Source organism: Microtus oregoni, unplaced genomic scaffold, assembly GCF_018167655.1.
Source record: "Microtus oregoni isolate MIOR12 unplaced genomic scaffold, Mior012 000023F_ref0000262, whole genome shotgun sequence".
Classification (NCBI taxonomy): Eukaryota; Metazoa; Chordata; class Mammalia; order Rodentia; family Cricetidae; genus Microtus; species Microtus oregoni.
Genome location: NW_024543082.1, coordinates 33,899,752 through 33,912,636, shown reverse-complemented (window position 1 = coordinate 33,912,636; position 12,885 = coordinate 33,899,752). Strand labels below are relative to the sequence as shown.

The 12,885-nt window shown below is 50.1% G+C and overlaps 1 protein-coding gene across 5 annotated transcripts in view; it reads left to right on the top strand.

Annotated features, from left to right (window-relative positions):
- The window catches only part of Dop1b (DOP1 leucine zipper like protein B), a 104,907-nt gene that overhangs the window by 79,854 nt on the left and 12,168 nt on the right, over window positions 1-12,885 (top strand). For all 5 annotated transcript variants that reach the window (XR_005976223.1, XM_041672902.1, XM_041672904.1 and 2 more), the window contains one exon: window positions 4,173-4,317. Coding sequence is in view for 4 of the 5 variants with exons in the window: in XM_041672902.1 (XP_041528836.1) it covers window positions 4,173-4,317 (145 nt within the window). In the remaining variant the exon portion in view is untranslated. The remainder of the gene's footprint in view (window positions 1-4,172; window positions 4,318-12,885) is intronic.

Below are 12,885 nucleotides of genomic sequence, written 5' to 3'. Positions count from 1 at the left end.
GAAACTCCGGCATGAAGGCATGATTGACTAAGGTACTGCTATTATGGTCAGGTCAGCTCTCAGACCTACCCCAAGAGTTTTGAGGGGCACAGCTGGAAGTTTCCACTTTCTCTTTCTGTCTTGGTACTTGCAAGAGAGTCCCTACCCTAAAGCCCACTGGGGACCCCCAGACACTGGCCTGCTAATTAGCATTCAGAAGACATTTATCATTTTAAGGATTTGGGGGTGCTGTCTCTTATTCCCAAAGATTCAATGAGAAAGAACACTGATCCAAAATCGTCATGGCCAAACTAAAACAAGATATTTTTATTCATGTACATACTGCCTCTCCCTAAGGTAGGGTTTGAGAGGTCAGCATCAGATGTGAGGAAGACAGTTTTATAGCTCAGGGATAGGGGGTTTCCAAATGGGACATTTGGCGGGCAAAATAGGCAGGGCTACAGGATCAGAACAGAGGTATAACAAGTGAGTCATAACAACCTCCTGAAACAAAGACGTGATTGCAAGGTGGGCATAACAAGGGAGTCATAGCAAACCTTTTGAAATAAAGGTACAGTTGCAAGATGGTTATAATAATTTTTGAAACCAAGACATGGTTGCCATTTCCTAGAACAGGCAGTAGTTAAGGTGACAGGAGGGGCAAAGCCCTGTCCTTGAGAAGCAGATTTAATCATAAGCAGGAATTAGCCTAGTTTGTCTTTAGTGTAACATGGCTTCTAAGCCTAAGATGGAGGCAGGCTGGTTCATCACCTCAAGAATTTTCAAAACTGGATACCAGGAAGTATTTCAGTGTCATGCCCATTGCTCAATACCGGGCCTCCGCCAGGAAGCTCCTCTCACCCCCAGGCCCTGCTATGGCCTTTCCTTGTGGTCATCACCTTGGGTGAACCCAAGTGCCTCTCGCCTCTACAACAGATGTGTTCTCACAGGTAGAGCAGCTCGGTGGGCAGGGTCACATGGACCGCTTTCACCTCCAAGGGAGCAAGCTAAGTGAGAGTAACAATGGCTGGGAGCAGTTTCAGGTTGTTCTTAAACCGTGTTCCCGTGGAGAAATGGCTTCATGGAGTTCTTATGGTTACCGCACAAAGACAACCGAGACTCCAGGCATTTTCAGGTATATTGGTGGAACTGAGGCATGGCTTCACATTGTCACCGGCTTAGTCTGAGGAGTTTTGTGCCCCGTCGAACCTGTGCTCAGGCAAGCCAGGATTCTCGGCTTTGCCACAGAAAAGATTTTAGGACGAACCTGTGTGCTGCATTGCCATAGTTTGTTAGGAGAAATCGCAATGCAGATTGTAAACTCTTGGGAAAGAAAGTGTGGGGAGCCCTGTGCGCGTGATGCTGTGGCCTCCCTGTGGCACCCTCTGAGCGTGATTTACACACGAAGATTAAAGAATTCCTTTCTGTAAGCAAAGTCGTGTGGTGTTGTTATGAGGGGCACTGTCCAGGCTTAGCAGTGAGAAGTTTCAGGGTAAAGAGAAAAAGAGGTCATTCACCCCGCAGCCACTGAGTGACATGGCCCAGGAACACAGAATTAGGTTACTCCAGGTTCCATGTTCCAACCCGGAAACAGTTTCATGAACAGAGGCAGTCATAATCAAGGCAAATTGAAATACATTTTGAGGGGTACACCAGAGAGGCAGGTATAAAAAGATGGGGGAACTATGCTATAGACCCAAGATGTTGTCTGATGATAGTCTCAGCTCTTGGATTGGTGGGAACTAGTGTTCTGTTGAGTTAATAGTTTTTATTGTCATCACAAACTGTTAGTTCAGATATGGAGTTGGGCAAGGAGTCCCAGAAACTGGAACTCGCCCAAGATAAAGTAATTAGTCAAATTCCTATCAGTCCGTCAGTCTCTGAAGACACAGACTCCTCCTGGAGTTCTGGTGACGGCAGATGCAGCTGCTCTTCAGGAACTTTCACTCACCGGAGATCTACAACCTCCAGGTCATAGGTCATTTCGGCATGAAGTAAAAACGGTTTGTGTAGTTTGTATACTGTACTTGACATCCTAGTTTGGGTATCTTTAGCCTAACGTGTATTGTCTCTTCAGGCAAGTCTGGTTTCATCGGTGGTATTGAAATTTCCTGCCGGCAGGAAGGCCAGCCAGATGAAGGTCCTCTGGGCCGCCCCTTTCACCAGACTTCTGTGTCTTAGGAGAGGGGAGAGATCATTGCTGTGGGTTTCGAACGCTGCCTCCAACGATGTCTGAACTTTTGAACAAGTAGAAGCGGTGTTCTGCTAAGTTCATTCCCTGACAGCCGTAAAGATGCTGGCTCAGATGGGGCGGCAATAAATGTCTGTCAGGGGAAGCAAAACAACCAAAGAACAAGTGGTGTGGAGCTGCAACATCATGGCGGTCCACAGTCAGGGTTTCCATCAGTCCTGTGGGATCCTGGGGTTCTCAGATGCTGAGAGCACAGCTGCTCTTGGTGACGTGGTGACAGTGGTCGGAACCTGTCTAGCTACTGCCAGAATCTTTCCTGGGTCCCAGCATGGCCGTCGTAGACACTCTGTAGCTGAGGATGGCCTTCAACTTTCCTGCCTCTACCTCTCTAGTGCTGGGATTGCAGGTGTGTGCTGCCACATCTGTCTTTATACAATGCTGGGGACCAAACCCAGGGAGCTTCATGATACACTCTGCGCACTGACTTACATATACCCCCAGTCTCTGAGCAGACGTACATGGGAATTGTGCGTGTTTCTCTTTTAAAGAATTTATTGGGTGTGTGTGTGTGTGTGTGTGTGTGTGTGCTTGCATGCGTGTGGTGTGTGCATATGTGTGTTCCACCATGTGTGCATGCATTAAGGCCAGCGAAGGACATTGGCTATCTTCCTCTGCCACTCTCTGTATTATTCCCTTGAGACAGGGCCTCTCACTGAACCTGGAGCTCCACTGACCTCTGGCAAGGCCAGCTGTCCTCTGTCTCCCTCTCCCACAGTGCTGGGGGTCACAGGCATACTTTTAGCCATGCCCAGCTCTCTCTGTGGGTACTGGAGATTCAAACTCAAGTCCTCATGTTTGCACAGTGCTCTTGCCCAGAACCCAGCCAGATTCCTGTCTGATAATACTCCTTATTGTAAATAAGTCACTTCACCCAGTCTAGCCAACTTTTAACTACCTAATTTTGTTTCTTCTTATTGAAAGACGTCTTTCTCATGCAAAAAACAAAACCACAGCAATTTCTCTTACGGACATCTTCATCTGAGACAGAGTCTCACTGTGTAGCGCCGCTGTGTACTCCTCTGCCTATCAAGTGTTGGGGCACCCGGCATGCACTGCTACACACAGCATGGTTTATAAAGATCTTGACTGACTTATTGTGGCTTAAGAATAAGGCGATACTTCATCCTGTAAACGAGAGTGAGTGTTCCAGTGTGCTGGTTCTGCAGACAGAGAAAGACTGAGGAAAACAAAACCAAAGGAGAAAACTGCTCTGAGTCTCTCTGCCTGTCAGGGGCACAAGGGGAGGCAGGACGCAGCAGAAGGCAATCAGCCCAGGTCGCTTTGCTTCTGCGTGAGGAGGCAGGACACAGCAGAAGGCAATCAGCCCAGGTCGCTTTGCTTCTGTGTGAGGAGGCAGGACGCAGCAGAAGGCAATCAGCCCAGGTCGCTTTGCTTCTGCGTGAAGAGGCAGGACACAGCAGAAGGCAATCAGCTGAGGTTGCTTTGCTTCTGCATGAGGATTAAGGCAGAGGGAGTATCACCACCATGCCAGTGAGGAGGACTTCATCATGAGTGACTCCACGTCCCCTTTTCGACCTGGCGTGGTAGGACTGGTGTAGCAGCTTAGTAGACAATGCAGTGCATGTAAAGTCCTTTGACTTCTGGATTCTGTGTCTTTTGTCCCCATGAGCTGAGTGAAGACTTGAGGTGTGGCCATTCAGAATCACACATCCTCTGAGTGTGCACTACACATGGGAGTACAAAGCCTGGGTAGGAAAAGAGACTGCAAAGTCTCAATAATGTTTATGTCATTGTATTTGGTATCTTTTAGGCAGAGAACCTTCATTGACATCTGTCATCCCACTGGCTTCTCACTGTCGGTGTGGCTCCTTGGAAGTCTAGTGGTGCCGCAGTGGCTCACATCGGCAGCCTGTAGCCTGTCTCTGGTGGACCTAAACTGTCCTTCTCCTAACTAAGTCCCATTTCTTTGCTGGCCCTCCAGGAAATCACTCAGAAAATCCTCGAAGCAGTGGGGACCATTGCTGGCTCCTCCTTGGAGCAGACCAGCTGGCTCAGCAGAAACCTGGAGGTGAGAGCCCAGCCTCAGGTCTCTCTGGAAGAGTCTGACGCTGACGACGACACGCAAGGTATATGGAGGAGGATTGGGAAGAAATGCTTGCCTCAGCCAGGGGTCAGAGGTTTTCTTTATAAGAAAAAGGTGTTCAGCTGGGTAGTGATATGCACCTTTAGTCCCAGCACTCGGGAGACAGAGGCAGGCAGATTGCTGTGAGTTTGTGAGCTAGTTCCAGGACACCCAGGGCTACACAGAGAAACCCTATTTCAAAAAGGAAAAAAAGAAAAAGTGCCCTTGGGGTTTTGTTGACCTATGCAGTTCTCCATCAGCGAGAACTGGGATCTGAGGACCTGAGAGAATGGGGCAGATCACAGTCTAATGCTGTGGACAGCCTTACTTCAGTCTTAGTCTGCTTTATACATGAGTGTAACAAAGGAAGCCATGATCCCAGGAAGGTGTCTGAGTACAGAACACATGTGAACGCCAGTAGGCATGTGCTACATGTTCCCAGAACAGTCCGACCCAAACACAGTCGCCCACCTGGTGCGCACTATAGATCCGGTCTCAGAAAGCATGAAAGCAAGGCAGATGGCCGTATCCAGATTCAGGGCACTCTGAGGACAGCAGCCAGCATGTTCTTCCACCAGACTGGGTTCTAGAGCTGTGTCCAGACATACAACAGGAGTACACGTCTTGTAAATTGGATGTTAATGTTTGTTGTAGAAATTATGTCCAAGGACAATCCAGGGAACAAATGTACCTGGGTGAACTCTACCTCTTCCTGGAGCCTCTTCACAGGTCCCCGGGGCATTGCTCACCTGGCATCAGTCTTTCAACCACGCTCCAAGCGTGTTCATTCGGTCCTCCTCATATCCTCAAAGGGAAGAACACGATCTGTGTGGGATGGGCGTCCCGTGAGTCCGCCTGATTATGATGGCCTCACAGTTCTGACATACGTCAGGACACCAGGCTCTCTGGTGCGCGCCATTTTACAGCCATCATCTATCTGTGGTCGAGCGTCAGGGCGCTGGAAAGGGAAACCACATCTAACCACATAAGCAAGCACACTGCTGTAGGTGTGACTGAGGAAGCCCATGAGAGCCCGAATAAAGGATAGCAAATACTTACCTGGGGAACACTCACAATAAGGTAGAGGACCACGGTCCTCTGCTCTGTGGGCACTGGATGCTGTGAACAGAGCTCCGAGCAGAGCCCAAGAGAGCAAGCACGCCTCCCGTGTACACTATCGGTCCACATGTAGCACTTCAGACTGCGCCCTAGGGGCCGGTACCCAAAAGACTCTTGGCAGGATGCATTCCCATAACACACTGCCTTCTTAGCCTGTTCTTTGGCCCAGATGCCCATCCCATTCATCCCCACACCCATGCACTTGTAGGCTGTGACTGCACCTGTTCATGCCTGTTTACTTATATGTGTATGTGTACATATATATTTATGCATATATACACATATAATTGAAAATAATTTTTTCAGACAATATATTTTCATCATGGTTTCCCCTCCCTCAACTCCTAGATTCTCTCCAACTTACCAACCCCATGATATTTCTCTCTTTCTTTCTCTTTCTCTCTCTCTCTTTAGGAAACAAATAAGTAAACAAGCAAGAATACAGAATAAAAAAGAAAAAGCACATGCAAACATATATGGATACACAAAACCAAAAACCATAAAAATACAAAATTGTCAGAAAACAATAATATATGAGGAAAAGGCCAGGAAAGAAAAAAAGCTCAAAGTCATATGAGACAAAAATACTATTGAGTTCACTTTGTGTTGATCACCTGCTAATGGATGTGGGCCCTTCAGTGTGGTAATATGCCCAGGGGGACCCTCCTACTGGATGTGGGCTCCCTTCAGTGTGGTAATATCCCCAGGGAGACCCCCTACTGGATGTGGGCTCCCTTCAGTGTGGTAATATGCCCAGGGAGACCCCCTACTGAATGTGGGCTCCCTTCAGTGTGGTAATATGCCCAGGGAGACCCCCCTACTGGATGTGGGCTCCCTTCAGTGTGCTAATATGCCCAGGGAGACCCCCCTACTGGATGTGGGCTCCCTTCAGTGTGCTAATATGCCCAGGGAGACCCCCTACTGGATGTGGGCTCCCTTCAGTGTGCTAATATGCCCAGGGAGACCCCCCTACTGGATGTGGGCTCCCTTCAGTGTGCTAATATGCCCAGGGAGACCCCCCTACTGGATGTGGGCTCCCTTCAGTGTGCTAATATGCCCAGGGAGACCCCCTACTGGATGTGGGCTCCCTTCAGTGTGCTAATATGCCCAGGGAGACCCCCCTACTGGATGTGGGCTCCCTTCGATGTGGTTACTATGCCCAGGGAGACCCCACTGGAGAAAACAAACAAACTTTCCCTTTTTGAGCTGATGCCACTGGAGAAGCTTCCTGGTTAGGGCTGGGAAATTGTGTCCATTTCCTCCCCTCAGAGCTGAGACCCCATCTGACTGCTCCTGCAGGCCCTGTGCTGCCATCATCTGTGTGAATTTTCCTGTCAGTCCTGTTGTGTCTGGGAAATGCTGTTTCCATGGAGTCACTCACCCTTTGTCTTCCCGCCTCTGCCTACCCCGAGCCCTGCGTGACAGGTTCGACTGAGCACTCCAAAGTCACATTGTCCGTCGTGGATCTCCCCATTAGTTAGTTCCCTTCTGCTGCAAGAGGAAGCTTCCCTGGTGGTGGCTAAGTGAGACACTGAGTCCGGTGTGGCCCTTGGGGATCCCAGTTAGCAAGTCTGCTTCACTTCTGATAACCTCCAGGTTGCTAGGAACATGGGCTGCCATGGTCAGCTTCTGAACCTAGATGGGCGCCCGCAGAGTAACATCCACACTGATTATACAAGGCCCTGGCGATGAGACAGAGAGCACGTGTAGGGGGCAGAGTGTGTGGGAGGAAAGTGTACCGCCTGCCCGCCCGTGTGGTCCCAGCTCATTCCTCACTTGGTGTTGGCCAAAGGCTGGGAAGCGCTCAGACACTGCCTTCACCAGCACTACCCAGGGCAGAAGTCAGGAGCCCTGAAGGAAATGCTGTAGCAGCCAGTGTGGGCTGTCCTTGCATATCTTGAGGCATTGCCCACTGCAGTTGAGGGGCACGGGGAGCTGTCCCTGGGCTGTATAGTGTGGCTGGTCTTACCAGGTGTGCTAGTCTATTTTCTGTTGCCAGTAGCCATTACGAGGAAGGGAGTTTGATTTGGGCTTAAGGTTCTGGTGGCGTAGCCTATCGTGGTCACATTTGGGGCATCCTCCTTGCTTGTACAGTTCTGAAATAAGTCAGGATACCATAGTCGGCTTACTTCATCCTCCAAACACCTCAAAGCAGAGGATTCAGATCAACACATAAAGCCCTGAGGGACACTCAAATCATCCCCAAGCCTCAGCACTGAGAAACTGCTTGGGATGTGCAGGCTGGCATTCTGCAGAGGTGAACCTTGGTGTATCAGAAACCAAACACAAGTAAAAGCTGACAAGTGGGAAGTATTGGTCAGTATGCGGGCCCAGGCACATCCAGGTCCACACAGTGGAGTCAGGTTCTCTGCAGACTCTGGGCGCTTCTTCCTGGCTCTCGTGCTGCCCCAGAAGGGCGAAGGGGGCTGGTGCCTGTGGCTAGAGAGGTTGGCCAAAAGTCAAGGGTTCTTCCTGCTCTTCAGAGAACCTCATTTTGTTCCCAGCATCCCTGTCTGGCTGCTCACAACTGCCTGGAACTCCGGTTCCAGGGGATCTGATGCCCGGTTCTCACTAACTCAACACACACTCACATGCACGCATTCACGTTACAGACACACTTATACGTGCAGTGAAAAACACAAATAAAAACCTTTGGTTAAAAGAAGCCACATAGCATGCCTTGCCACCCAAACAGGAATTCTCTCCTAGAACAAGAAGGGACAGACCTGGCCACTCAACCCGTTAGTCCTGCCGCAGCTGCTGGATTGCTGAGAAATAATAATACTTTGTTCTGTAATAACAGTTCTGTAACTGGGATGGCTCTGCTAGTGTGTGATGGTAGATGGTGGTGGTTGTGGAGGTGGTGGAGGAGGTGGTAGTGATGGTGATGGTGGCAGGTAGGTGGGTGGTGGTGGCGGTGTAACACAGCCCAGGAAGACCAACTCCCAGGATGCCACCCAGGATAGCAAAAAGAATGCCTTCAGAGTAGCTGGGACTTAGAGGGCTAGACGTTTTCTATCTGCAGGATAAATAAGGAAACACACACATTCTGATGGTAATCTTCTATTTTACTTCATCTTAGAGAAATCCTTCTCTAGAACTCTGTCTCCACACAGTTGTATCTCTCTGCAGACAGCTAGCTACATGTCTCTTTACATACGTCCACCTCTCTCCTACGCAGCCACACATCTCTACACACAGTCACACCCGTTTTCACACAGTGCCATTCTCCACACAGCTACATACCTCCACACTGCTCTACATGGCCGCATCTCTCCACACAGCCAGCTCTCACTCCAGACAGCCACCTCTCTCTATACACACACACACACATGCACACGCACACGCACCCATACTTCTCTGGCTTTTCTCTTCTACAGCAAAGCCTGTGGACGAATATGAATCACATTTTCAGGGTCACACGGCACTTTTTAAGTGAACAATAGGAAGCAGAGCCATGCTGGTCACAGTCTCCCTCAGGCTGGGGAGGCCGCGCTGACCGGGCATGGTGAGGAAAGCAGGCCCGCAGCTCTGCGTGGTCAGGGTTCCCCTACGAACAGTGACCCTGTGATGTGGGAGTGTCATATATCAATCTGTTGATTTCATTGGTTAAGCAATAAAGAAACTGCTTAGCCCTGATAGGTTAAAACATAGGTGGGAGGAGTAAACAGAATAGAATGCTGGGAGGAAGAGGAAGTGAGCTTAGTGACGCCATTGCTACCCACTCCTGGGCAGACACGATAGCTCTGCGCTCTGAGGCAGACGGCGATACAGCCAGCCACCAGGTCAGACATGCTGAATCTTTCCTGGTAAGCGCACCTCTTGGTGCTACATAGATTATTAGAAATGGGTTAAGAGGCTGAAACTAATGGGCCAGGCAGTGTTTGAAAGAATACAGTTTGTGTGTTGTTATTTCGGGACATAAGCTAGCCAGGCGGTCTGGGTACTGGGGACGCAGCCCCGCCGCTCTTATTACTACAACCATGAGACTCGGGACTTGCACAATAAAGAGGTCGTTGGCTGGACCTCGAGGTTAGGAAAGCATGCAGAAAGTCCATTACTGCAGGGGCTTATGTCTACCAAAGTTGTTTTATGCCTGGCCTTGAATTAGCAGTAAACACCTGGGAAATTGTCTCCAGGGGCAACCAGTTTGCTTTGAGTTTGTTCTAGAGTCTAAAATCAGCTGTCTTTGTGACTATTACTTTCCTATATGAGTCTGAGTAGTGAAAAATATTCTAGTGTTATTTCTATTCATCAGAATTATACAGTTAAGCAGAAATCATCTTCCTGACCATCCACGGTTATATGTGTGCCCAGTAGTTGAAATATTTTCATGAGATAAACACACAAGCAGTGGGAAAAATACCCATAGCTGTTGTCAGGGAAGGATTATCTTGGCATGTGAGAGAAATGAGAAACAGAAACAGCCGTCATTCAGTCAGTGACCCCCACAGTCTTTGCCAGTGGGGCTTCCCATCAGAGGGTATTCATCTACGGGTTGATCTGTAGAATATTAGTATACTCCCACGGCCTCCGGCACCGGTCAGTAATGGTGGTCTGGTGGTGTGTGGATGTGGCAAGACTTCGACCTCAGTTATTGTTCTTCAGAAGTGAACACCTGCCTTATTTTTTGGGACAAATATTCTCCCTGGGATCTGAACTTGCTGACTGGGCTATTTGGCTGGCCACTGAGCTTCTGAGACCCATCTGTCTCTCCCTCCCCAGCACTGTGGTTCCAGGACAAACCACCATGCCCAGCTTTCTTCACGGTGCTGGGGTTCAAACTTGGGCCTTGTGATCACATGACAAGCGCTTACTGGCTGAGCTGTTGTCCAACCCTTCACTTTACTGTATGCCAATTATTATGCTTCTGCAGATGATGCTGGGGTCGAGACTGTGGTTGCAGGAATGGAGCGCCCCACCCCCACCCCAGCCATGCACTGGCTGCTTTGCCACGGCTGTTTCTGTGGGTGCATACCTATTGCAGCTGTGTCCGTTCTGTTGCCTGTCCGCTGCTCAGTAATCTCCGCCCAGCAACAGCACTGTGAGCTACTTCCAGCTGCTCCATAAGCATCACTTAGCAACTTCACAGCAGCCCTCCACAGTCTGCTGCATCTGCTCAGCAGGGATAAGCAAATGCCGCCAGTGTCTGTGTTGTGGTGAGGTTCTCCTCCACCCAGTGTGCTTGCACTGCTGCAGATGCACAGGTTCTCAGGGCGCCCTCATGTTAGGTTGAGACACCTGCACTGGAGGACCAGTGTCGTTCGTTCGTCTGTTCCGTGTTATGAGCATTTTGTCTGCCTGTGTGTCTGTGCACCACATGTATGCCAAGTGCCCACAGAAGAGGGTGTTGGTTCCCCTAGACTTGTAGTTACAGATGGTGGTCAGCTGCCACGTGAGTGGTAGTAATTAATGGGTCCTCCACTAGAGCAGCTTTTAACCACCGAACCATCTATCCAGCCCTGTTTGTCAGTTAAAGAGGGAAGAGTCTGAAGCTCAGCAGACAGTCAGCAGCTGAAGGAGGCGTCTGCTGGGGTGAGGAAACACGCACACCGCAGACACGGAGAAAAGACCCTGCACAGCACAGGGGCTTCTGTCTCAGCTGCACTAGCTTGGTCAGTTTGAAGACAGACAGGTGATTGATTGGTTCGCAGCTGTTGTGTGGAGGGCCTCGTCCATCAGCAGGCAGCCTGCTGGTGAGAGACAAAAGCTGCCGGCTTTTGTTTTAATCAGGAGCGGGGGGAAGAAGCCAGCCATCTTGGAAAACTGCCCCCTTTATTCTTGCCATGGCCCCTCTCCCTATCCTTCTGTTCAACTCCTGGTCTCTCACATGAAGAACGGTGTCTTGATGAATTGTTGAGAAATGAGATGGAAGATGGAGAGGACGGCTGTCGGGATGGGCATAGAGCCCTGGCTGTCTATGACCTCACGCTGCCCTATTAGTCAGAGCGGTCATGTGATCATGCTCCATCTTCAGAAAACATCACTCTGACTGTGGCAAGCCTGGCTACATTGTAGCAGAAGCCAGAAGGCCGGTCTAAGGATGTCAGAGTGGTTTGTTTGCTCATGAAGCAGTGCTGAGTTGGCAGCAAAGCCAGTTGAGAGGAGCCATCTGAACTGGGGACCAGCCGTCCGTCTGGAGGTTGGATGTGGTGGTCTGAAAATGCAGCCAAGGATGCTTGAGACTTTTGGCTTGGACACTTTACTGGCTTGTAGAAACATGGGGGAGACTGAGTTAGCGTTGCCTTCAAGGATAAGTAAGAAGTCGCCAGCGGGGAGACTAACCATGGCGGCCCAGTAATAGAGTCTGCGGTGGAATTTCCCAAAGGGGAGGGCTGGTGATGACTGAAGTAGGTCGGTAGGGCAGGGACCCGGGGTGACTGAATGGAAGCCTGTCTGGCCAGGGTCAGGTTGATGAGAGGGAGCGTAGGGAGGGGTCGGCAGAGAAGAAGCAGGGGGGAGGTAGGAGCTCTGCTCTCAGGACCGTGACCAGTTAGCAGTAAGGACTGGCCAGTTAGCAGTAAGGACGGTAGGACACTGCTGGCTTGTTGCTGGCTTCTCATCTGCTTCCAGCTTGCTTGCTTGGTATTTGTTTTGGGCTTGGGGACTTGGTTGCTGTTGTTTGCGGCAGTCTCGCACAATTTGAACTTGCCTCACACTTCCTATGTAACTGAGCACGACTCTGAGCTCCCAGTCCGTGTCCTCCACCTCCTCACTGTCGGGGTGACAGGCAGTGTCACCATCCTGGTGTCGTTTCTGACTCTGAGCTCCCAGTCCGTGTCCTCCACCTCCTCACTGTCGGGGTGACAGGCAGTGTCACCATCCTGGTGTCGTTTCTGACTCTGAGCTCCCAGTCCGTGTCCTCCACCTCCTCACTGTCGGGGTGACAGGCAGTGTCACCATCCTTGGTTTCGTTTCTTTTCTTTTTTTACATTTCTGGTTGAGCCCCAGGCCTCACACATGCTGGGCAAGCATCTATCCAGGAGCAGTTGCCCAGCGCAGTTTAGCCTTGCTGTTTAACAGTCTGTTCTCATGGCAACTAATCCAATTCCTCATGAAAGATATTTATCCATCTTTATAAAATTTAAACATTTGCATTTTTGAGAATTTCATATACGAGTACTATATTTCCATCATTTCTACCTCTCCCCACCCACCCTCCCACTGTGTCCCCCTGGCTCCCTCTTGTGTTATACACACCCTACTGGGTGGTTGTTGCTCCTCTGTGTGTCTGCTTATGGCTGAGCACTTGGCGTTGAATAACCTGGTAGGTGGCATGACCCTGGAGAAGACTGCCTCTCTCCCTCTCTGCCGTTCATTGCCTGTAGCTCCTCATGTAGGGGTGGGGCCTTGAGAAATCTCCCCTCTCTGATTACCATGTCCATGGTGTAATTGTACAGGTTTTATTCAGGCAGCCATATTGTCGAGGTTTGTGGGTGTACTTTCCTGGTCA